The sequence below is a fragment of the Neolamprologus multifasciatus genome, chromosome 23 (assembly GCF_963576455.1).
Source record: "Neolamprologus multifasciatus chromosome 23, fNeoMul1.2, whole genome shotgun sequence".
Taxonomy (NCBI): Eukaryota; Metazoa; Chordata; class Actinopteri; order Cichliformes; family Cichlidae; genus Neolamprologus; species Neolamprologus multifasciatus.
The window spans coordinates 4,154,250-4,177,808 of record NC_140460.1 but is presented as its reverse complement, the minus strand read 5'-3'; the positions used below and the strand labels follow the sequence as shown (position 1 = coordinate 4,177,808).

The window sequence follows — 23,559 nt, the reverse complement described above, 5'->3', positions numbered from 1 at the left end:
AAAGTCTTTTCTTTTGAAGTCTAACTTGGCACCCTGGAGCGGAAACCGTTAGTACGTAGCGTCTGGCTTCACGCAGCTTCTCGCGGTAACGTTAGTATACTGTTAGCTTGGTAGCTAACACCACCGTTTCCAGGTTTCGTGTCGACCTGAAAACATCAAACCAAGAGAGACACAGAAAGACTGCGTATCTTAAACCGTTTTAAACCCAGGCTGTGCAGAAGAGAAGGACAATGCCACACAACTTCCAGCCCGGAGACCTCGTCTTTGCTAAGATGAAGGGATACCCCCATTGGCCAGCCAGGGTAAGCAAGCAACGTTAACAGCAGCAGCAGTCTGAGAGGCGGAGGAGGGGGTGGGCTGCTCTGCACGGGACGCTGTAGAAGGTTCTCTGTAGATGTTCTCCACTACGTTTATGGATACAGACAAACAGAAAGCGTAGGCTTACCTCTGCAGGGCTGACAGGCTGCAGGTGTGCACAGGCCCACTGTCAGCGTATGAGCGGCAAAATTTGCATGAGATGCTCGTGGCCTAACCTACACGGAGACGTTCACCACCCCAGCTAACGTTGTTTTTATGGAGATGACGTTTAAAAAAAATGTGGATTTTTTTTCCCCCTCCTCTTTTTAAAAACTTGCTGATATTGTAAAACACATTTCCCTGCGCATTAAAATGGATAAAAACGACTATCAGGTTGCGTTTGTTGTTGTTTTAACTGCTAATTGCACAAATGGCCAAGGGGCTGACCGTTGAAGTGGCACATTTACCGGGATTCTGATGAGCAGAAACAACTTTTCGAGCCACAGTTGTGTGTTCAGTCTTGTGTCTGCAGTGAATGTGTGACATGTCATCTGTTTGCTCTCTTCATTGAAAATCATGCTTTTAAAAATTATGATTTTTTTTTTTTTTTAAACAGATTGAAGATGTGGCTGATGGAGCAGTGAAACCACCTCCTAATAAAATCCCCATTTTCTTCTTTGGGACACATGAAACGTAAGTACACAGAGACTAGAGTTAAGTGTATTTGCAGAACTGTTTAATCTCGGGTGGATGCAGGTGTTGTAAACCTGCACATTGGCTGACATTCATCAGCCATGTTTACTTTTTCTGGTTAAATTTGATAGTTCCAGTTTTGAATTTAGGCTCTGGCTCACCTGTTTTTTATAAATCCCCTTTGGTAGTGCGACGTTGGCACATATAACTATTTTGATGTGAAACTACTGTTAATTTGAGTCAGTCTTAGTGCGCAGTATGTTTCCACAAGATGTGTTGACATATTTGAACTGGTGAGACACACCATCTGTTTGACAAGATGGCACCTGCAGTATTTTAATCTGTCACTAGGTGGCACAGTGATCTGCTTCAAAGTCTGGAGTCGGAACACCAGCCTTCCTAAACACAAGTATAAACATCCTGTTCATTACTGAAAGCCTGGGACATCAAATCGTTTCCCGTCAGTTTGCTTCACGTTTTCTTTATTTTCTCTGTTTTCAAAGAGCATTCCTCGCACCAAAGGACCTTTTTGCCTATGAAAAGTACAGAGAACGATATGGGAAACCCAACAAAAGGAAGGGATTCAATGAAGGCTTATGGGAGATCCAGAACAATCCACATGCCTCCTACAGCGCCCCACCTGTAGTAAGTCTCCGTCATCTTCCCAAAATCCTGAAGCACGCTTAATTCAGCATGAAATGTAAAAGATACTGGAAGCGAATTTGTTTTTTCATAACCCTCATTTGGGTGATTTTTGTGATCATAGATTTAGAATCTGCAGGATGTACTTGGTAGCGACTGGTTTGATTCAAATGAATCTACTTTTCCTTTTCATGGAAAATTCCTTGTTCAGACTTGGAGAGACTGTGGCCTGTGTGACCTTTACCAAAGCAGCTACTGTTCTTCACCAGGATCTTTGCTGCTTCTCCCCTTTTTGTCGCCCCGTTCAGATATTTTTTTATTATTGTATTTTATTGTGTTTTGTCTGCAGCCAGCTAGCTCATCTGACAGCGAGGCTGAAAATGCAGGAGGAGGAAGCGACGAGGAGGACGATGAGGAGGACGCCCCGGTTCCTCGGAAAGCACACACAGGAAGTGAGGTTGATTCAGATTCTGGGAGTGAAGACAGAGGAAGGGGGGGCGGAGGAGGAGGAGGGGGAGGAGGAGGAATGAAGCGAAAGCCACAGGCTCCTAAGGTAATTATACGAGGATTATATTGTTAGTGGATGTGTGTCATTGTCCAGTGATTTGATTTAAGACTCACTCCTGTTGTTTTTGATGTTGAGCTTGATTAAAATAAATGGTTTCCTTGGTCACAGTTTGGGCCACAAAGGAGGTTTTTCTGGCACCATACATGACCAACTACCATCAGCAGCAGTCAAGTTACTGTAACAATTTGTCATTCATGAATAGTTACCGAGAATTTGAAGAGTTGAAAGAAGAGCACACGTTTTCTGGTGGCTTTTTTTGTTTTAGCCGATGTTGTCGCAGCAGTGACGAAAGCTTAATGAGCCAGAAATAAAGGGATTTGTCTGCATGACTTGAATATTTGAGCAGTGAGATTATTTTTATATCTCAAGTGACCTATAACTGTTCAAATTTTCTGTTTTCTCACAAGTACTTTTTTTGTTTGTTTCAGCGGCCTCCTCCTCCAAAAAAGGCACGAGGCTCATCGAGCGACCGAGATGAAGAAGAGAGTGGATCTCCTTCTGAATCAGAACCCACACCTTCGGAGTCTGACTCTGGGAAAAACAGTGATCAGGTAATAACACGTGCGTACGCGCGTGATTGCGGAGGAGTCTGACGCTCAAAGCCACTTTTGGTTGCCTCTCATTCACAAATGGGTTGCTATAGCCGCGTGTTTGATTTGGTAGATTTATTTATGTTGGATGCCCTTCCTGACACAAGTCTCACCACTCGGCTGCCAACTTGGCAGCACCTCTGTAGTCACTATTTACAAATGAAATGAAAGGAATTCACGGTGCATTCACGGGCAGCACGGTGGTTAGCACTGTTGCCGCACTGCAAGAAGGTCCTGAGTTCAATTCCACCATCAGGCCAGGGGCTTTCTGTGTGGAGTTTGCATGTTCTCCCGGGTACTCCGGCTTCCTCCCACCGTCCAAAGACATGCAGCTTGTGGGGATAGGTTAATTGGATAATCTAAATTGCCAATAGGTGTGAATGTGAGTGCGAATGGTTGTCTGTCCCTGTGTGTTGGCCCTGCGACGGATTGGCGACCTGTCCAGGGTGTACCCCGCCTCTCGCCCTATGACAGCTGGGATAGGCTCCAGCGCCCCCTGCGACCCTGGAAAGGAGAAGCGGAAGCGAATGGATGGATGAAATTAATTTCTTTGGTCATGGTGGCATAAAAACTGCACGTACAGAACGACCAGTCAGAGTTTGGTGGGTTTTGCCTCAAAGTAAGGTTTTTTTTTTTTTAGATGCAAGGTGCAGTAAATTACAGCTTTTTTCCAATTAATTTCCCAATTTTCTTCCCATTTTCCAATATGGCTTTTGATTGGCCTTTTCAGGGCAGGGAGGAGACAAACCACTGTTATGGATTTTTTTCGTGTCTCTATCTTCTAACGTCTCAGCTGTGAATCATTTGATGTTTGTTTTTCTTCAACAGGATTTTACTCCAGAGAAGAAATCTGGTGGACGAGGTGTGAAGAAAGCAGGAGGCAGAGGGAAGAAAAAGGTGAACCAGAAGGCCCCGTCACAGAAAGAATTACCTGCCACAAAACTCGGTGTCTTCTCTTTGCGTTTCCAGCTTTCGTTACTTTTTCTCTGTGACCTTGCAGAAGGCTTCGTCCGACTCTGATTCAGACTCGGGATCGGCATCAGAGAAGAAAGTAGCAGACAGCGACTCGGAGGACGAGAAGCCTCGACCGGCTCTGTCTGGCTCAGAATCCCAGTCTGGCTCAAAGTCTGAATCGGAATCAGATCCTCCCCCGCGGAAGGGCCCACAGGCTCGCAAGAAAGGTGCGAGTTTAGTTTTGCTCTTTTATTTACTACAGTTTCATCTACAATTGTAGCGATGCAGATAGATGTTTAGAAGCCATTCTTTGCTCGTGAGTTAGTGCAGAGTTTTTCAAAGTCTGTGCTTGTGTCTTTCTGATCCACAGAGAAGCCGGCGCCAAAGCCTCGAGCACGGAAACCCAAACCTGCGCCGGCAAAACGAGCGCCTTCATCGTCCTCCGACAGCGAAAGGTCAGGCTGCTCCCAGGATTTCCTCTTAACGATTTATACACCACAGCTTAAAACAGTAAGAGAACTTCTACTCCATACATTAGCTTGGCATAATTAAGGTTACCTTGCCCTCCCACCTCTCGCAGTGACAGTGAACCCGACCGCATCAGCGAATGGAAGAAACGAGATGAAGAACGCAGAAGAGAGCTGGAGGAGCGGCGAAAAAAGGAGGAAGCCGAAGAGCTCCGCCGGCTACGTGAGCGAGAGAAAGAGGAGGAGGAGAAGAAGAAAAAAGACAAAGATAAGGGTAAAAAAGAGAGTGAAAGCGACAGCAGCAGTAGCTCAGATGAAGGTATAGACGATCACCCGTTGAAGAAGTCCAAGAAACCCCCCCCACCACCTATCCCTGCGCCCTCAGACTCTGATTCTCCGGCACCAGCTGAGGTACGTCTGTTAACATAAGGTAATGTTTTTGCTTTTGTTAAAGAAATGGGATTATACATGATACTTTCCCATCAAAAGGTAAAGAAGCCACCCAAGAAGCTAGACAACCAGAAGAAAGCAAAAATAAAGAAAGAAAAGGAGAGGAAAGAACGAAAAGAGAGAGAGCTGAAAGAGAAGAAAGCCAGACGGTCAGAGGAGAGGTCCAGAGCGAGGTGAGTGCCCAACGGGGAACAGACTACTGCATGCACAGCTCATCAGGAGAAGCTGATCAAACATTAATGTACACGGATCACAGAGTCTCCTCTCTGTCTTAGGTCCAAGCCTGAAAAGCTGAAACGCAAACCAGAGAAGCTGCCGGAGAAAAAGGTGGAAAAGAAAAAGGGTCAGTGACTCTCGCTGTTGGCTGAAAACAGGCAGTGTCGTTTATATAAGAGAGAGACAAGTTCCGTTCTTTCATTATCAAGAACGGATGAAGCGATAATTTAGTACTTTGTGTGTTTATTTGCAGAGCCGTCACCTGGAGAAAGGCTACAGAAGCTTCATACAGATATAAAGTTTGCACTTAAAGTGGACAACCCAGTACGTAACACTTAAGACGACGATTAATATGGTCACATAAATGTTTTTGGGTTTCGTTTTATTCTGGCGTGAAAATTCGGTTTGTGTGGTTTTCAGGACATAGAGCGATGTCTACAAGCACTGGAAGAGCTCGAGGCTGTTCCTGTCACCAGCCAGATCCTACATAAGAACGCTGAAGTTATTGCCACACTAAAGAAGGTGAATTTGTTTTGTATTGCTCCACTGTTCTTTACTTCTAGGTCCACAGCTCCTTTTGGTGTTTAAGCTGGAAATCCTGTGCTAAAATTTACTCAAGTAAACACAAGGTTGGTTGAGCAGTAACTGTTTTGCCCTTGTGTTTTTATTCTTAAACACTTGTAGAGTAACTTTGCATAAGTCACCGTTCACAATAATACTTATTTATTTGACACTGGGCTTTGATGCAGCCTGTCCAAAACAGGGCATTTTGGTTCCTCTGCCTTTAAGCCAGTTTTTAAATATTTGATTGGCTAACTTTGAGCAGTGTGAAGCTTTGGCTCGTAGGGATTACTTACACACACGCTGACCTCATTGTTTGAAGTTTGATCAATTGTTCATGTGTATCCATCTCTGTAAAATTATGTACATGACAGGGAAATAATAAAAGGAAAGGCACGAGTCTTTTTTGGGAGACTCATTGGCCACTTTGTTAGTTACATGACAGTGCTGGAGACTCTACTTCCTAAACTGCCTTACTTCTACATGGCATAGATACAACAAGGCACTCCAGCAACACTTAAAGGTAAAGAGGAACAGCTTTATTAACTGACCAGCGTATTTTGGCTTGTGGCTTTTATCAGGATCATAATAACATAGAAACCAATTTGTGTTTAAATAAAGGACAGGGAACAGAAAAAAGGGGAAAAATGTTTTCAAATGAACCAATCACACTTTCACAGGTAAACCAGCTGACGTATAACAGGTTGGTATTGGTTAATAGGTTAATTGGTTAAGTCACAGCCCAAGTGGAAATTGGTGAAGTTGTTGCTATGGATACGACAAGGTGCAGCACACGATGGCATCACACAGTTGCTGCACATCTGTAATGCAAATCCTCAGGAGATGTGTGAAATGTGGTGACTTTTGATGACTGTGAAGAAGATGGGTACAACCCAGTCATAAAGCGACAGACATGTTCAGCAGCCATATTGTGTGTTTTCTCTGTAAACCATAGAGATAGATGTGTAGGCTCTGCAGTTTCTGAAATACTTAGGCAAATTCATTCAGTACCCAAAGTTACAATAGTTAACTAAAACTGCACTAAATATGGAGAAACTGTATATGGGGAAAAACATTGTAGTTAAAAATAAAAACTGGATTTTTGGAAAGATTAAAACTGAAATTATTGAGAATTTGGAAAACAAAATAAAATGAAAACAGAGAAAATATCCTTACGTTTAGTCTTTGTTAGTTTTTGTTAGACCATTAAAGCCTCATCAGGGTTTAATGGTCATGTTTATTGAGACTTTGGACATCTACGAGACTGAGAGTCAACTGTGTTACGTCCCTCTGCAGCCTCTAATCTGCTCAGTGTGTTCAGCTGGTGCTAATTGGCCACACCTAGTCAGGTGTGGATAAAAGCATACCTGAGGCAAGCTTCCCGGGGAGCTCACTAGTCTTTGCCTTGGTCGCATCAGCCATTTTAGCCAACCTGGTTTTCCATTTTAAGATAAAACCTCTTCTCACCCATACTCTGTTATTCGTCTCCTTTTTTTATGTTGGAGCTTTGAGCCGGGTCGTAACATAAGTGGGGGCTTGTCCGGGATCCCGGACGAGCCCCCACAACTGCTTTGAAACAACTGCTTTCAAAAAGTTTACTATTTTTGTTGGAATACTTGTACTGATTTTCCTAAATCTTGCCGCTAGTAGATGCCCTCCATACAGTAACAATTAAAAAAAACTAAAGTCACTTAAGTCTCCCTTCTTCTGTTGCTCACTTTGAACTTCAGCAGGTCATCTTGACCGTGTCTGCATGCCTCAATGCGCAGAGTTGCTACCATGCGATTGGCTGATTAGATATTTGCTTTAATGAGCAGTTGAACATAGGGCTGTTCGATATAACGATATATATCGGATAACAATATAAAAATGTCTTTCGTTTCATTTTACGCTATTGTTTTGTGGTGTCATAAAATTTTAATTTAATATAACCACACTACAGATGGACAAGCGCCTGTTTTTATGCATTGTCGTTAGCAACAACGACGGCAAAACCATCGCGTGTCCGCTGGTTTAGTTTCCACATAAACCTTTCACAATAAAGTTCAAGATCCTGTTGAGACTTTTCAAAATAAACTGAATCACGTGAAAGAGTATGCAGAGTGTTTACAGATGAGAAGCAAAAAAGAGCCGTCAGGTGCTAAAAAATAAACCTTAGACTCAAACGTTAGAACAGGCTTTTCCCTGCAGCACGCCGTGTAATAAATACTCACAAAGAAAACGGCGGCCGTTACGTCTAAAAATGCATCGGTTAAAACACTCGACTCCAGGTACGCGACGCCCAGCTGGAAACACTTCACCAAGTCGAGCTGCCCGAGATTCACAGAATTTACAGAAAATGTTACATTCTTGTGATTTATATCGTTATCGGGACGATAGAATTCTTATATCGGGATATGAGATTTTGGTCATGTCGCACAGCCCTAGCTGAACAGATGTACCTAATAAAATGTTCAGCAAGCATATGTTTAGCAATCTACGTGTTTTTTATTTGAACAAATTCATATAAAAAAATGTTACCGGACTTATTTGACATGTTTGTGTTCATTTTAGATCCGGCGGTATAAAGCCAGCACTGCAGTCATGGAAAAAGCTAGCGACGTCTACAACAAGTTAAAACTGCGTTTTGTGGGCAAGGCGGAGGTGGCAGCTAAACCTAAAACTGAGAACAAGGAGCCAGAGAATGATGAGGAGAAAGAGACAGAAAACACAGGTAAAAGCAATCGTTTGGGATTTACTCAAATCTGGATTCTACTTTGTTTTCTACGTTTTCTAGTGCACTTTCTTTGGATTTATCTGCTCGCTTATTTAAATCTGATTTTTGCCGTGAGCAGATTCCACACCTGTGAATGGGGAATCGGAGCAGAAAAAAAATGACACAGAGGGAGAGGAAAAGCCAAAGTCACCCGTACAAGACGAGAACAACGTTGATACGGCTTCAAGTCCAAACAGGTGAGCGTCACACGTAAACCCACCTGTGACAGGATGCGAGCTTGGGATAAATGTCACATTAGTAAAAATGTGTCTCGTTTGCTATAATCAGATGATGTCATGTATGATGTTTTCAAGCATGCCTGCTCTTAGTTAGACAATTAAACATAGGGAGGGGGGGTACCATCTTAAATTGCCTGTGATTGGTCACAGGACCACAACCAATGGGAATAATATCCAATCAGAACCATATCTCATACAGGACAAACAGTTTATAAATAAATAAGAACACATTGTTGCATGCCTGGCTGAATGATGGTCTCTTATACTGATGTTTCACAGAGGTTTTATTGGAAATGTTTTTATTGAAACATTCAGTGAAGACACCGTAAGAGCTAGGAGTAAAACAAAACCAGCAATATTAATACCATAACATCAAAGGAAACAAATTTCTCCTGCTCACATATAGCATATACATCAAATTTTCATCACTCAATTCATTATATCACCTCACTAACTTACAACTACACATAAAGGTCAAGGTTAACAACATAAACTCTATTAAACGACATTTTGATTGCATGTAACTTATTCCGTTAAAGGAAACATTAACAAACCTTGTGCCACTGTCAGCCAGGTACTAATTGGCAAAGGAAACGTACATATTTTTCACTTTAAGGCACACTATTTACCATATCCTAAAAGAAACGTTACTAACAGCCTTTTAACGGTTTTGCGCCAGTTTCCTGTTTCAAAATAAAAGCATGGGTTTCAAAATAAAACCGAAGTACCTTTCAAACAAACGTAAAAATATTTACCAAATTTAAAGGTCATTTACACACATACTGTCAGAATAATCAGAGCCTTGAAAGACAAATAAGGGAAGATAAACATGTGTCAGGCAACGTCTAACAATAAAACTTGATACATTTGGTTAGACACACTCGTTTAACCACTATGTGCCTGCTATATAAAATAAATAAAATTGTATGAAAGTTTTTTGAAAAGCACGCTACACAAAGTATTTAAAGACACCTTCGGTAAGAGGTCTTATGGTGCCGTCAGGTTAAGCGTAGGAAAACTCCTAAAGAGGCGCCTGCATTGTTGGATGCATGATATTTACTAAATAAACATTATTGGGCGTAATCTTGTTTTACATGTATTCTGCGATCCTCTTCAGGCGAAGCCCGGACAGCTCGGCCGAACAGCAAACGCACACGTACGAAGAAGAGGACAATTCGATCTCTGCGGAGACGGAACAACCTGCCGTCGAGAGCTGAAAGCATCCCTCACCGACCACTGCAGTGGACCAAGTGCTAAAAGATGGTGGCCTCTGTTTAACATGACGCAGTGCTGCTGACCCAACAACATTGCAACACACACCCAGCATTTCCTACCTTATCTGTTACTTCATTGTTCATGTTTTAGACATTTTTGTACTCTAACCATACCAAACCAGGAAAGGCCCATTTTTAGTCCATTTGTTCATCACATCAGAAACGACATGCTTATTAGTGAGCTAGATAACGGCACCACGCAACACTCTTTGGTTTCCGAGATGTACTTTTTCTTTTCTACGACACTCTGGCCGTCCTGGATCCTCACTCCAAACTCCCGCCAGCTCCTGGCTGCTTTCTTCTTTCTAAAATCTGAACTCTTACTTTGGTCTTTCATACTGTGTGTATGTCAAATGATTACATTTTTAGCTCTTCTATATAGAGCGGGGTAATATGAGATGAAACTGAATCTGATGAAGAAAATGGGAAGAAATGAGTTATGCTTTTTGTGTGTGTGTGTGTGTGTGTGTGTGTGTAGCTCTTACATCTGTTGGCTTCTTTCTTTTTCTTTTTTTTTTTTATAAAGCCTGCAAAACATCACAAAGGCCTCCTATCTGTGTGTTTGCCATAGTCGGAGGGGTAAAATGCTACTTGTCTTTTATGTTAAGTAATTTTTTTTAATTCTCTGGTCTTGATCCAGTGAATCCAGTCTGAAATGTAAAGAGTCACTTAAAACTGTTTTCTGGTTGAGGTCCACCTACTGTTTTTATAGCCTCGTTTTCAGATAGATACAGTTTTGTCTAAAAATAATAATCTATGTGGAGTTAAACACCTTGTACTCTCCTCTCCCCTAGTGTCTGCTTAATAAATGGAATAACGCACACATTAAAAACAAAACTGCCCTTAAAAGCTAATGAGATCTCATGTAGCTGCAGCCTTTTTTCTTTTTTTTTGGACATGTTTTTTTCTGTCATGTGCATACAGCCGGTGTTTTTAGTGCTATGTAAATTGGTAAAGTATTTCTATCACTAGACTTGAATAAAAATATCAGCATGGTTTTGGTTCTACTACATTTTTTTGGTGTTTTGACCTGCCACATGCAGTCATTATTCTCACATTCTACACTTACTGTGTTCTGATAAGTGGTTAAAACATCAGTGGAGTTGTGTAACTTTTTTAGGATTAAGAGAATAAACCTTCTGGCTCACAACAGACGCTAAGTGGGGAGGACGGTGTGGGTGGGGAGGACGAGCCCTTTAACTCAACTGATTCCCACATGAGAATCTCGCATAATACTCCAAGTCAGCTGACTTTAGACGCCATTTTGTCAGCCATTTCCTACACCGATCCACTGCCAGCGTCTCTGCACAGCACAGGACAGCCCCGTCTGGCCTCAACTTCATCTGCCCGGGCTCGGTAAACAGCAGCGGACCCCGCAGCACATCACGGTACCCGGGTGGATGAGACACGGTGTAGCGCGTCGGTCGGCACCCACTAGATCTCTGCACGGCGCTCGGCCCCGCAGGACAGAAGCGGTAGAAAGTCGCAGACAGTCATGGCTTTGAAGATTGTCAAAGGGAGCATCGATCGGATGTTCGATAAAAATCTCCAGGATTTAGTACGTGGCATCAGGAATCACAAGGAAGATGAGGTAAAACGAGCAAACAGTGACACCGGGGTGTTTTAAGCTTTACGTTCATTAACGTTTTTTTATAAGTCCAGCACACACACTGTGCCGTTACCGTTATCGCTGACCAGCGGGCTAACGCTGGGTAAGTTAACGTTAGGTAGGCTGGAAAGCTAGCGTTATCGTCAGCGGCTAACGCCGCTGCCTTGCTGGCTGGGTGGTAAACTGTCCTTTGCTTACTAACATGTTATTGGTTGCGACCTGTTACTGAGTCGGTAGAAACACAACTTTTCGGGTTTTAATAGAAAAACGCTGCCAACGTTACTGACAGCTAGCTAGTCTAGCTAACAGGCAGTTAGAGGAAGCATCTCGCTAGATCATTAAAGTTTACCTGGAGATTACTCACCGAGAGCACACCACATATGCAGATATTTAGGCTATTGTCATTTATATTGTGAGCTAAAGGCTTTTTACTGTCAGGCCCGTGTGGTGAGAAGTATATGCAGTCACTTATTTGAGTTGACTTTGCAGCCACTTGGCCTCTGAATGAATGCTGTGATGAGTTGGTGAAGAGAGGCCTAATGTTTCGAGGGTTAGCTTAAAAATTCTAGTTGTAACTATTCTGGATTCGCAGATTAAATCTCAGCCTTTATATAATCTCGAAATGAGTCATCCAACAGCTCCCGTGAAACGGCTCCTCATCCCTGCCACAGCTCTGTGGGTGATGACAGGCTCATCAAAGCGTCTTGCTTTGAAGGGGCAGTCAGAGGGTGTGTGTGGGGGTTAGCCATCTGTTAACATCTGTCACATCATCCTATCTCTCCTATAAGCTCTGCGTTGGCTGCATCTAAACATATTGATGCTGTGAAATGCTATGTCAGGTAGTAAGGCAGGGTGGGTATGAAGTAGAGCCAGATACTGATATTGGCCCGTCTCAGACAAGATGCTTGGAGTAATTCGGAAATAGTCATCACACAGTTTGTCAAGCAAAATGCTCCAATTCTGTTGTTTACAAAACTCTCAGGACTGTCTGCAGCATATTTATGAATGTCAGCCTGTGTCCAAGTTTCCACCAGTGCATGGGAAGGCTGCCATCCTGGGTCCAGCAGCCAGATCTTTTCTTAACTTGTTAACTAGTTTGTAAAATTCATAAACAAACAATAAGCCCATCATATCCCTATTTTATCTAGAGCTCTAACATACCATATACATTCTGGCCAGAATATAGTATATCATACCATATCATATATGTTTGTTACACACTATATATGTTTGGGGGTTTTGTTTAACTTCCTTAAAAACTACATTGGCTTTGGCTCCGTTATTAGGTGAACTATTCACCTAAAATCTGCCAAATCAAACATGCACAGCGAACCCTTTTGAACAATGGAGCAGTTGAAAGTAGCTTTTACTGTGAAGCACGATCCCTGATTGCTTAAAGCTGTACTGCTGTGTGTGCGCACCTGTATCGTTGCTGTAGGGAAGATGCCAAATGTCAAGGTGTCACGTCTGACCTCAAGACTACTTTGAGATTTGATTTCTTCTCAGTATTGTTCAGCTAGAAGCACTAAACCGGCTTCATAGATGCTTTACTTTTACATTATATTACTTGTATTAAGACACAAATGCTGTCTGTGTCTATATTTGAGTTTTTGGAAATGGAAAAACAAGCATGTGGGTCAGTTTTGTCGTTCCAGAACGTTAGCGTTTGATCTCTTGCTTCGCTGTATAGTCTGAGCTGTTCACCAGTGGAAACCCAACCCAGGCAGCCTAGATAAGGTGGTGGTTACCCAGTCAACAGTGGGCAGCCTGCTAAAATATTAATACGCCTCTGTGTGTACTCTGAAGCGTGTGCCGAATATCCCACAGTTTCTCTGTTTGTTTTACACATGTGTGCAGAGTTTGTGCAAAGTTTCTGCACAGTTCATTCATTCACTGTCTCTCCCACGTCTTTGGAACAGCAGCTGTATTGAATTAAGGTGTGAGGATTGGAAGTATGAATTTTACTCGTCTTTGTGATAGTGATCAGATTTAAAAAATATATATAGCACTAGTTAGTTTCATCTAAGCCCAGTCATTCGTTTCTTGGAGAGTGCACGCCTTCAAATATATCTCCACCCCAGTATGTGTTACTGGCAGGAAGGTTGTCTGTGTTGGCCTTATGTCAACTATTTCAGTTATTTAAATTGGTTCTGGATGGATAACTGAAGAAGATTGTGATGGAGAAGTATATGCGTACGTCTGTTTGCTGATGGTGTGTTCAGGCCTTCACTCTTGATAGCTACAATTTCTCCAGGAGCAGGAGTAGCAGAGCGTAGTGTCCCCCCCTTAACAGCACCTCCTGTCACTGTGCTGTCTCATGACTGCACACACATGACCAGCACACTCTCACACACTACAGAGCTATATGTGTATGTGTTTGTTTAGCAAGGTTGGTCCTTTCTGTAATGGTTAACCGGTTGCTGGAATTAAAAAAAAAAAAAAAAAAAAATTGACCTCAGTTTGTTTTGCACCGTTGAATGAAATGTGCTCCCAGTATTTTAGGAGAACTGATGTGATTTAGCTGTCATTATGAGAGTTGAGATTTTATTGTTATTAATTTTCCCAGAAATGGTTTTCTGGGAAAAAACTAATTTATTTAAAGATAAGTGGATAGATGGATGGATGCATTGATAAACAGATATATAGATGATGGTGCTACTGATGCTAGCATCCTACAACATAATAAATACAACTGAAGATCTCTTTAACTGTGTAATTGTTAGAGGTGGGAATCACCATACATCCCACGATACGATATTATCACAATACTTAACGCACAATACGATATTATTGCATTTTTTTTTTAAATATTTTGCGATATTCAGATTCTGTACATAAAGGTAAACTTTATCAATATTCATTTTATCTAATATCAAAGTCTCACACTCAGTCTTTGTCTCATTTCAGTTTTATTGTTGACAAACTGAACGGTTTGTATTACAGTCTAGTCCAACTTAACTGAACGCAACCATCTGGTACAATTATAGCTATTCTGAACTATGCAGTTTATGAAAACTATGCAGCCCCTTCAGCAACTGAAGAATTTGAAAGTAAATTAAAACAAAATTAAAAAAAAGTTTTAAACTTAATTAAAATAAAACATGTCTTAAATTAAAATAAGTAAACTGTCATGTTTATTTCTGCCATTAAAAAAAGTTAAACACATTTGGACAGTGAAGGAATGTCAGGATTCTTGCTCAGAAAAAGGATCAACATGCTCTGAAGTCAGAGCATGTTCCAGTGCACAAAATCTTTTTTTGTAACAAAATATCGATTTCTGCTGTCCCTGTATCGATACATTATTAGCAAACAAAATATCACGATACTACACAGTATCGATTTTTTCCCCCCACCCCTAGTAATTGTAGTAATAATGATATATAAAAATGGCTGTTATTATTTCTTAATGTTTTTACGCTGAGTAGGATTTTTTTTTTTTTAATTGAATTTCTTTTAATTGTTGGTCATTATAACTGAGATAATGTTTTCGTGGAAGAGAGAGCTGAGCACACCTCATTGTTCATTAGTATGGGTGGTGGACCGAAAACACATCCAGCAGATTTGAAAATGGATAAATCCACACGGCAAACAGCTCCAGTGTAAGGGTTTAATTTGCTGTGTGACGTCCCAAATTATTGGCAACTCTCTATTCATCACAAGTCTGAGTGTGAGCTTTGTGCTCAAGATGACTGTATTTTCAGAACTGTTTATCAAAATATATTTATATCTGGCCCTGTAAATACCTACATACACCAAGCCGCATGTGACAATCTTGTAGGTTAGTGGTAGAAAGAAAGAAGCGGTTAAACTTGGGCAAAACACTCATTCGGTTCTTGGTTAGTGTCTTGGAAAGTGACAGCAGAAAGATCAGAATTTTCCAGCCTGCTCGCAGCCTCCATCTCCGGATATCAGTCCACCTAATCTGATCTGGTGTCTGTTGTTTGCCCTCTCCTTTGTCTGCCCCCAGGCCAAGTACATCTCCACATGCATCGACGAGATCAAACAGGAGCTCAAGCAGGACAACATCGCTGTCAAAGCCAATGCTGTGTGCAAGCTCACCTACGTAAGACCTCTCACCCTCCACGGATTCACCGACTTTGTCTTTCAAATCTACTCTCACACACACACATATATATGAGCTATTGTATACACCTGTCAACATAAGCCCACCATGTTCGTTCGTTGGGCTGTAGCTTAGTAGCAAGTTATGCTGCTGTACTTTTCTTTACAGCACACCTAAAATTAACAAAGAAAAAACTAACAAACACAATGAAACAGACGAGACTCTGTTTATAACAACTATTATATATACCATCAACATGTAGTTGTAGTGCAAGAATACTTGGCATATATTTTAATTCACAAATGAATCCTTCATCTGTCCTAAATCAGCTCCACTAGCATATTGTGACATATTTTGTTGACATGCACACAATGGAAAATTGCGACTTGCTGTGACACACAAAAATCTGTGGTTAGTATCTTTTCTACCCAAACAGAAACAAGCTGAATCAAGGGGCTTTATTTCCTCTTACACTTTCATCAGATCAAATGGAAGTGCTACTATTTCGCAAAGTAAAGTAGTGCATTTTTACAAAAACACATTCAATGTTGAGTGTGTGTTTCTTGTTTTTGTTAAGATAAGTCACTTCACCGCCAAACGTCGAGCAAGTGGCACTTACTGAGAACATTGTCCAATTCCCGTTGAAATGAAATCGCTCTGTCTATTTATAGTCAAGGTACACATTTAGATGTAGATGTCTTGTTGTGGCCGGCATCAGTATTCACTTTGAGAGCTTTCAGCCCAAATCAATTATTCTCTCTCTGTACCTCGCCGGAGCAGCTTAGAGCTCCCCCTCTTCCTTTTAGTCACAATCTATGTCTGTCTCCTCTATGTTGCAGCTTCAAATGCTGGGCTATGACGTCAGCTGGGCTGCTTTCAACATCGTTGAAGTCATGAGTTCCTCAAAGTTCACGTACAAGGTAAGTCTGGGATGTCAGGATTGGTCGTGGAAGTGCAGGATAGAGAGTAATGCAAATGGAAAGGAAGATGCACACCCAGAATTTACAAAGTGATGTAGTCACAGCTGAGTGAGCTGTATAAGTGGATCTCTGTGGTGCTGCGACAGGCTGACGAACGTTTGTAGTAATGTAATATAATAGCAGTATGTTCGTTATGCTTGCTTGCTTTCCTACAGAGGATTGGCTACCTGGCAGCCTCACAGTGCTTTCATGAGAACACAGACGTCATCATGCTGACAACCAATCAAATTCGAAAGGTCAGCGATGCACATGTTTTGTGAACTCTGTAAATATCTCCTTACTGCTAGTTTTCCCTCAGCTAATGTTTTCTTTCTTTTTTGTTTTTCTTCCTATTTTTTTTTTTTATCTACTTCTCCCAGGATCTTAGCAGCCCCAACCAGTATGACACAGGTGTTGCCCTCACTGGCCTGTCTTGTTTTGTGACCCCTGACTTAGCTCGGGACCTAGCTAATGACATCATGACATTGGTGAGTAAGTCCTGAGGTGTACCCACATGACTTCTGTTCTTTTTTTCTTTTTCTTTTTTTCCTCGTTACCATTTACCTCAGTCAAATAAGCTGTCATTACAGGTATTATTTTATTTTAATCTTTAAAAATTTGTCTTTACTGTCTTCTACTGCAGATGTCCCACACTAAACCTTACATCAGAAAAAAAGCTGTGTTGATCATGTATAAGGTGTTTCTCAAGTATCCTGAGTCCCTGCGCCCGGCTTTTCCCAGGCTCAAGGAGAAACTTGAGGACCCAGACCCAGGTATCAGAAAACACAGTATTTATCCAGTCTGCTAGGGAACGTTTGTTTCTCAATTTCCACTCATGAAAAAGAGAGATCATTTGCTGGTTCTTCTAGTACATTTGATTTGTGCCCCATGTACACAAACCTTTTGTTTTCACACAGCTGGAACTTTTGGGGCCTCTGTGTACATGAACCGAGCACCACATGATATTTTTCTGGTTAAAATCATACTCTCAGATTTGGGCGATGACTGTCTTTCGTTTACTAATCATATCGTGAGCTAATCAAGCTTTTCCTAAGTTCATTTGGAAAAAATTACAGAAAGTGCAGAAAAATTTGGACAGTGTTATTATTTTTAAGGTGCTGTCTTTAAGTGCAGTTGTTAGTAACTGTAGATTGTATATAAATGGTGGATTAAGCCACCTTGATGTCACATTTTAACCCAAGATTAGCTGTTTGTTGGCTGCTGAAGAAAACACTAGAATTTGACTCTCCACCACTGAAGCACATTTTTTTGGATACTTTAACAAGACAATAAAGCTTCTTTCAAGTTTATGTGTAATTAATTTAACACAGTTGTGTCAAATACTGGCATATTTATTTCCCTACGGACGGCGTACGAAAAGGGGTTTTCAGGCCAACTTGACATGGATGACGCTCCGTGTTGTTCAAATGCTGATTGGTTGACAAATGGGCCAGAACAGGGAAGGGATCGATGGCAGAGTTCACTGGGAATGGAAAGAGCTTGGAAAACAATTTAAAGATCCAAAAATACAGCATGAAAAGTACAGATTGTGGCTACAGTGGATACTTCTCATTGTTTTTAACGCTCGGTTTCACTTCATCATTTGGTATGTCATAACTTTGCTTTTCTCAGCGGCTGGCTGACAGAACAAGCAAGAGTCGCCCACATACTGGTTGTAACATGTTGTGAAGTGCCCCCATCCACAGCAGACGCTGTCTCCAAGCAGACAGGCTGTCTATGGACTGCTAGTGGACGACCAAGGTGTTATCACTGCTGAAGCATCATTTTAGCTAAATTCACAAGGGTACACCACAGCAGATGGAGCCTTGGCTTTTTTAGCCCTTCTGTGTTGGCTTTGAGTTCTAGATTATCAGGTTGCTGCTTTTTGGTAAATTTGCCAAAGTTGGCCTGTTTCCGTACCAGCAATAGCTATTCCGGTGGACTTCACCGCGTCGTTCAGCTACCACTTCTGCGAGTCTCACATCCTTCCAACAGACTCCAGCTGGGAATGTTAGTCCTTGTATTGTTATCTGCTGCAAACTGGACAGCAGCTGCAAGTAGAGCTTGCACCAGATGAAGAAGTGGTTTTGTGAGTCACTCCACTAAGCTGTCTGCAGAGCAAAGCAAGCGATACAGTCACCAGCTGCAGTCCAAGACACTACAGTTGGACTTGCAGGGGTCGAAAGACTCAGTGGAGAAGCAGCTAATGGTTAGCAACACCAGAACTTTTACAATAAAATATACTCCAGAAAGCATTACAAATTAAGACTGTCCACAATATAAGACATCAGATCCCCTAACTGAACCCCATAAATGATTCAGCAGCAACGAATATGTGATTAAAGAAGGCTCGGGTATGGTGCTGAGCCAAGACTGCACGACAATACTGCTGACTCTCTTCTGGTTTTAGATGGTTTCATACTTACTACTCTGCTCTATTTAATATCTCACTTTTTATCCAGTTATGACGACAGTACACACTACAGTTTTTCAATGTTCTTTTAAAGAAATTAAGCTTTTGTAGTTTTCAATACTTGTTTCCTGATGTTATATTCTCTCCTTTTAGGCGTCCAGTCAGCAGCAGTAAATGTCATATGTGAGCTGGCCAGGAGAAATCCCAAGAACTACCTGTCATTGGCCCCGCTTTTCTTCAAACTCATGACTTCCTCTACTAACAACTGGGTTCTCATTAAGATCATAAAGCTGGTAAGACTTTACATTTACATTTTAGTAGTTAGTAACTGAATAGATTTAAATATATACATTGATATATTTAGTGCACCAGCTTCTGAAAGGTGATTGTGGACAAACAAAATCCAGAAATTCTGTGTATCTTGTAGTTTGGTGCACTCACACCGTTGGAGCCACGGTTGGGGAAGAAATTGATTGAACCTCTAACAAATCTAATCCACAGGTGAGAGGAAATTCTCTTTTATTATATTTCCCGTAGACGGTACAACAGTCTGATCTGATAAACAGCTCAATAATAATTCTAAACTTTCTCACCGTCCTGATGTTTTTCTCTCACAGTACCTCTGCCATGTCTCTGCTGTATGAATGTGTCAACACTGTGATTGCAGGTCAGTACAGCTGTTCTGTGGGTCACATCAAATCTCTCTTAGCTTAGTGGCCCCAGCCCCATGTTTATTTCATCGTTTCAGTATATTTTTGCATCTGTGTTGAGAAATAAGCTTATACATTGAACTTCAAAAAATACAGTGTAGTGTCTTATCTGTATTTGCTCTTCTCAGTCCTCCTACATGCTAAAACCACATTTTCTTAGCTTTGCTTGAATGAATAAGTGGAATTTGTACAAGTTAAAGTTTAACTTGTATACTGGGGCTTAAACATCCTTGAAATTTAGCAGAGGTCTTTTTCCTCACGTGTTCTGATCTTTATTTGTTTTGGTTTCTTTAAACTTGCTCATAAAAAATCGTTCTCTTGTTTCCTTGTGCTACATTACAGTGTTGATTTCTTTGTCCTCGGGGATGCCTAACCACAGTGCTAGTATCCAGGTAATCTCCTCAGTTCCTCTCTTTCATCAACACATTCATGTGTTTAGTTGCAGATTTTTAACCCTTTCCACTCCAGTTGAATCACAGTGCATGCCGTCCGATCCAACGTAGCTTAAGTAGAAACGCAGCAGGCATCAGACAGGCCAGAAAGTCTCACAAAGCTCCTGGTGTGGAAAGGTTTTCTGTGGTGATAACAGATCTGCCCCTCTCCCTCTCTGTTTTTCGTCTCTCCCACAGCTCTGTGTGCAGAAACTGCGAATCCTGATAGAAGACTCGGACCAGAACTGTGAGCCCTCTGTCAATGCCTGCAGTGTGTCATTTTCTCATTGTCTGCGTGTTTTTGACTATGGAACAGTCCACCCTTTTAGACGACAATAACATAGACCTCCTGACTCTGGATAACTCGAACATTACTACCTTTTCACTCTCAATTGGGCGTCCTGCTTGGAATACCATTGCACTTAAGTCACATCCACCCGGTTTCCAACAGAATATACACAAAAAATTACCCAATTTAAATTTTTTAAATATTTTCTTTGCTTCACTCTAGAGGGGCTTAAATTTGTTATACTATAAGTTGTTATTACATTCTCTTTGCACACAGTCATTTGGAGCTTAGATTTCTACATTCGGGTATTCGAGTTGTCTGGATCTTAAAACGTAGATAACTGTGCGTGTGTAAAGTAAATCGTAGACTCCTGGTCATAGGCTACATCCACTCTAAAATGTTTCTCATATCAGTCCTAAATCACTGTAATAGTGAGTACTCAAAGGCATAAAGTCATGCTTTTTAAAAGGAAAACTTCTTAGTGTGGACATGGCCTTAATAGAGTAGACTGTGAACCTGTGGTTCAATGTTTTATCCTTTCATTGATCACTGCTGTGCCCCTGCTTGGTTTCACAGTTATACTTGGGTATAAAACGTTCCAAAACATCAGTGAGTAAAGCCGAAAATATGTAGCGATTCCCTTGTGACGATGCTTAACTGGTAAAGTATTTAATCTCAGGGCCCATTTAAAAGCCCTGAGTAATTCATGTAGAACACTTGTTGGATTAGGACTGAGTTAAAGTCAGGTCACATACTTTTTGGTGATGATGCCATTTAGGCATGTCACATTTAGGCATCTATTATTATTGGGTTATTATTGCCAACCAGTCGGGGTTAATAATAGTAATAATAATAATAATAGTTATTAATATTAATTATGAATATTATTGATAAATACTTGCTGAGCTTAAATGAGTCTTCAAAAATGCAACGCCTGCTGAAAATGGAGAATTTTCACCTTCAAAGTAAAAGTTGTGCTTTACCATCTTCTTCTGCCTCTTCCGTGCAAAATAAGGGCGACCATGGCAACATGCTAGCAACCAAAACAGTCACAATTAAAACCATAGGTTAAAAGAAATATGTTTGAAAAATGTGTGTAGCTTTTTCTTGTTCAGCACATCACTGAACTTCCACAAGTCCACATCAGTGGTCACTTCTCTAATCTAAGCACTGCAGTGATCAGCTTCACTGATCCAAGGTCAGTATAACACCCTTTTATTGATCACAGAACCTGAGGGGGGGGATGAGCTGCCAGGGGTATGAGAAAGGATAAAGCAAAACAAGACTGTGTCCCAGTGTGTGTTGTCCCGTGTGTGTGTTTGTATGTCCTTTCCATCTTTTTGTGTGTTTTGTGTTTATTTCCTGTTTTAATTTATTTATTTTTTGCTGTGTGATTTATATTTTTTATAGATTAGCGAAGTGAAGATGAGCATAGAAAGAGTTCATAGTGTATTATAGTTATTACATACATATGATTATTACTGCAGTCGCAGTAATGTAAAGCTAATCAGGTTTAAGAGTGATGGCATATAGCAAGGTGAGCAAAATATACTTGGTAACGTGTGAAGATTTCAAGGGTTGTTGTGTGTCCTTTTTTAACTACACTAAGGTAGCGTGTTTTTGCGTATTTCTGTAGTGAAGTATTTGGGCCTGCTGGCGATGTCAAAGATCCTGAAGACCCACCCCAAGTCAGTGCAGTCTCATAAAGACCTCATTCTCCAGTGTCTGGATGACAAGGATGAGTCCATCCGTCTGAGAGCTCTGGACTTGCTCTATGGCATGGTATGCAGTAGGGGTGGGGGAAAAAATCTATACTGTGTAGTATCGTGATATTTTGTTTGCTAATAATGTATCGATACAGGGACAGCAGAAATCGATATTTTGTTACAAAAAAAGTTTTTGTGCTCTGACTTCAGAGCATGTTGATCCTTTTTCTGAGCAAGAATCCTGACATTCCTTCACTGTCCAAATGTGTTTAACTTTTTTTTGGCAGCAATAAACATGACAGTTTACTTATTTTAATTTAAGACATGTTTTATTTTAATTAAGTTTAAAACTTTTTTATTTAATGTAAAATTATATTTTGTTTTAATTTACTTTCAAATTCTTCAGTTGCTGAAGGGGCTGCATAGTTTTCATAAACTGCATAGTTCAGAATAGCTATAATTGTAGCAGATGGTTGATTCAGTTAAGTTGGACTAGACTGTAATACAAACCGTTCAGTTTGTCAACAATAAAACTGAAATGAGAGAAAGACTGAGTGTGAGACTTTGATATTAGATAAAATGAATATTGATAAAGTTTACCTTTATGTACAGAATCTGAATATCGCAAAATATTTTTAAAAAATTGCAATAATATCGTATCGTGCATTAAGTATTGTGATAATATCGTATCGTGGGATGTATGGTGATTCCCACCTCTAGTATGCAGCCAAACTTTTGTTTTATTCAGTGTTCACGAAAACTAATGTTGAATATTTTTAGATCCAGATTATGCTTGTTTCAGTCTATTCTAAAGAATACGGTGCAATGCAATACAAAAAACAGAACTTTCGCTGTAACTACTTTGCTGTAACTCGGTATAATAAAACGGCTTTGCTAGCACTCGCACACTAAAGTGTCAAGTACATTAGATACCTTAAGCTGTTACTGCCAACTATAAAACTCTGCAAATGGTGCTGTTTGATCTAGTAAAGTAATAATTCTCCGTGGTCACTTGTGGGTTCTGCTCTTTACAGGTGTCCAAGAAGAACTTGATGGAGATCGTAAAGAAGCTGATGATACATGTAGACAAAGCCGAAGGAACCACCTACAGAGATGAACTGCTCACAAAGATCATTGACATCTGCAGTCAGAGCAACTACCAGTATATCACCAACTTTGAATGGTTAGTTTACCAGCAGCATTGTCCTGTGCTTCACTCTGAGGTGTGTCAGTTTGTAGTTGTAGTTATATACACGCCCTCTCCATGTCTGCCCAACAGGTACATTAGTATCCTAGTAGAGCTGACCCGACTAGAGGGCACACGGCACGGCCACCTCATTGCCTCTCAGATGCTGGATGTGGCCATACGAGTCAAAGCCATCCGGGTCTTTGCCGTTGCCCAGATGGCTACCCTGCTGGACAACGCCCACCTGCTGACAGGCAACATGCAGAGAAACGGCATCTGTGAAGTGTTGTATGCTGCAGCCTGGATCTGTGGGGAATTCTCAGAGTAAGTCATTAGAAGTAGTCAGTATAGTTGGTATATTTAAACTCTCTGCTGATGCTAAAGGTTTGGCAAACAGAAGAGACTGACACATCCGACCATGTGTGTCTTCACATTCGTTTCTGCAGCTCCTCCGGGCAGAGCAAATACTGTTTTACTCTGTAAGAGT

General features: G+C 41.0%; 2 protein-coding genes across 9 annotated transcripts in view; both read left to right on the top strand.

Moving 5' to 3' along the window:
- Positions 1 to 47: 47 nt before the first annotated feature.
- hdgfl2 (HDGF like 2) lies at positions 48 to 10,225 on the top strand. The gene is made up of 16 exons (XM_085151361.1): positions 48 to 302; positions 914 to 990; positions 1,494 to 1,635; positions 1,982 to 2,185; positions 2,629 to 2,751; positions 3,619 to 3,687; positions 3,791 to 3,971; positions 4,115 to 4,199; positions 4,325 to 4,622; positions 4,701 to 4,834; positions 4,937 to 5,004; positions 5,131 to 5,201; positions 5,298 to 5,399; positions 7,992 to 8,151; positions 8,273 to 8,390; positions 9,550 to 10,225. Exons 1-16 carry the CDS (start codon positions 231 to 233, stop codon positions 9,647 to 9,649), a joined length of 2,004 nt encoding a protein of 667 aa, XP_085007487.1. The 5' UTR covers positions 48 to 230; the 3' UTR covers positions 9,650 to 10,225.
- A 725-nt stretch (positions 10,226 to 10,950) lies between these two features.
- The window catches only part of ap3d1 (adaptor related protein complex 3 subunit delta 1), a 31,736-nt gene continuing 19,127 nt past the window's right edge, over positions 10,951 to 23,559 (top strand). For 4 of the 8 annotated variants that reach the window (XM_085151341.1, XM_085151343.1, XM_085151339.1 and 1 more), the window contains exons 1-14: positions 10,951 to 11,297; positions 15,283 to 15,378; positions 16,218 to 16,298; positions 16,514 to 16,594; positions 16,718 to 16,825; positions 16,981 to 17,110; positions 18,904 to 19,043; positions 19,178 to 19,251; positions 19,368 to 19,417; positions 19,803 to 19,852; positions 20,090 to 20,162; positions 21,817 to 21,962; positions 22,921 to 23,069; positions 23,166 to 23,396. In XM_085151341.1, the coding sequence (XP_085007467.1) occupies positions 11,202 to 11,297; positions 15,283 to 15,378; positions 16,218 to 16,298; positions 16,514 to 16,594; positions 16,718 to 16,825; positions 16,981 to 17,110; positions 18,904 to 19,043; positions 19,178 to 19,251; positions 19,368 to 19,417; positions 19,803 to 19,852; positions 20,090 to 20,162; positions 21,817 to 21,962; positions 22,921 to 23,069; positions 23,166 to 23,396 (1,505 nt within the window). In that variant the 5' untranslated portion in view covers positions 10,951 to 11,201. The remainder of the gene's footprint in view (positions 11,298 to 15,282; positions 15,379 to 16,217; positions 16,299 to 16,513; positions 16,595 to 16,717; positions 16,826 to 16,980; positions 17,111 to 18,903; positions 19,044 to 19,177; positions 19,252 to 19,367; positions 19,418 to 19,802; positions 19,853 to 20,089; positions 20,163 to 21,816; positions 21,963 to 22,920; positions 23,070 to 23,165; positions 23,397 to 23,559) is intronic. The other 4 variants (XM_085151342.1, XM_085151344.1, XM_085151340.1 and 1 more) reach the window with 2 other exon arrangements.

Coding starts and splice junctions, on each gene's coding strand:
- hdgfl2 (XM_085151361.1), top strand. CDS start 231: ATGCCACACAACTTCCAGCCCGGAGACCTCGTCTTTGCTAAGATGAAG. Junction 1,636..1,981: donor CCTACAGCGCCCCACCTGTA/GTAAGTCTCCGT, acceptor TTTTGTCTGCAG/CCAGCTAGCTCATCTGACAG. Junction 3,972..4,114: donor CCCACAGGCTCGCAAGAAAG/GTGCGAGTTTAG, acceptor TCTGATCCACAG/AGAAGCCGGCGCCAAAGCCT.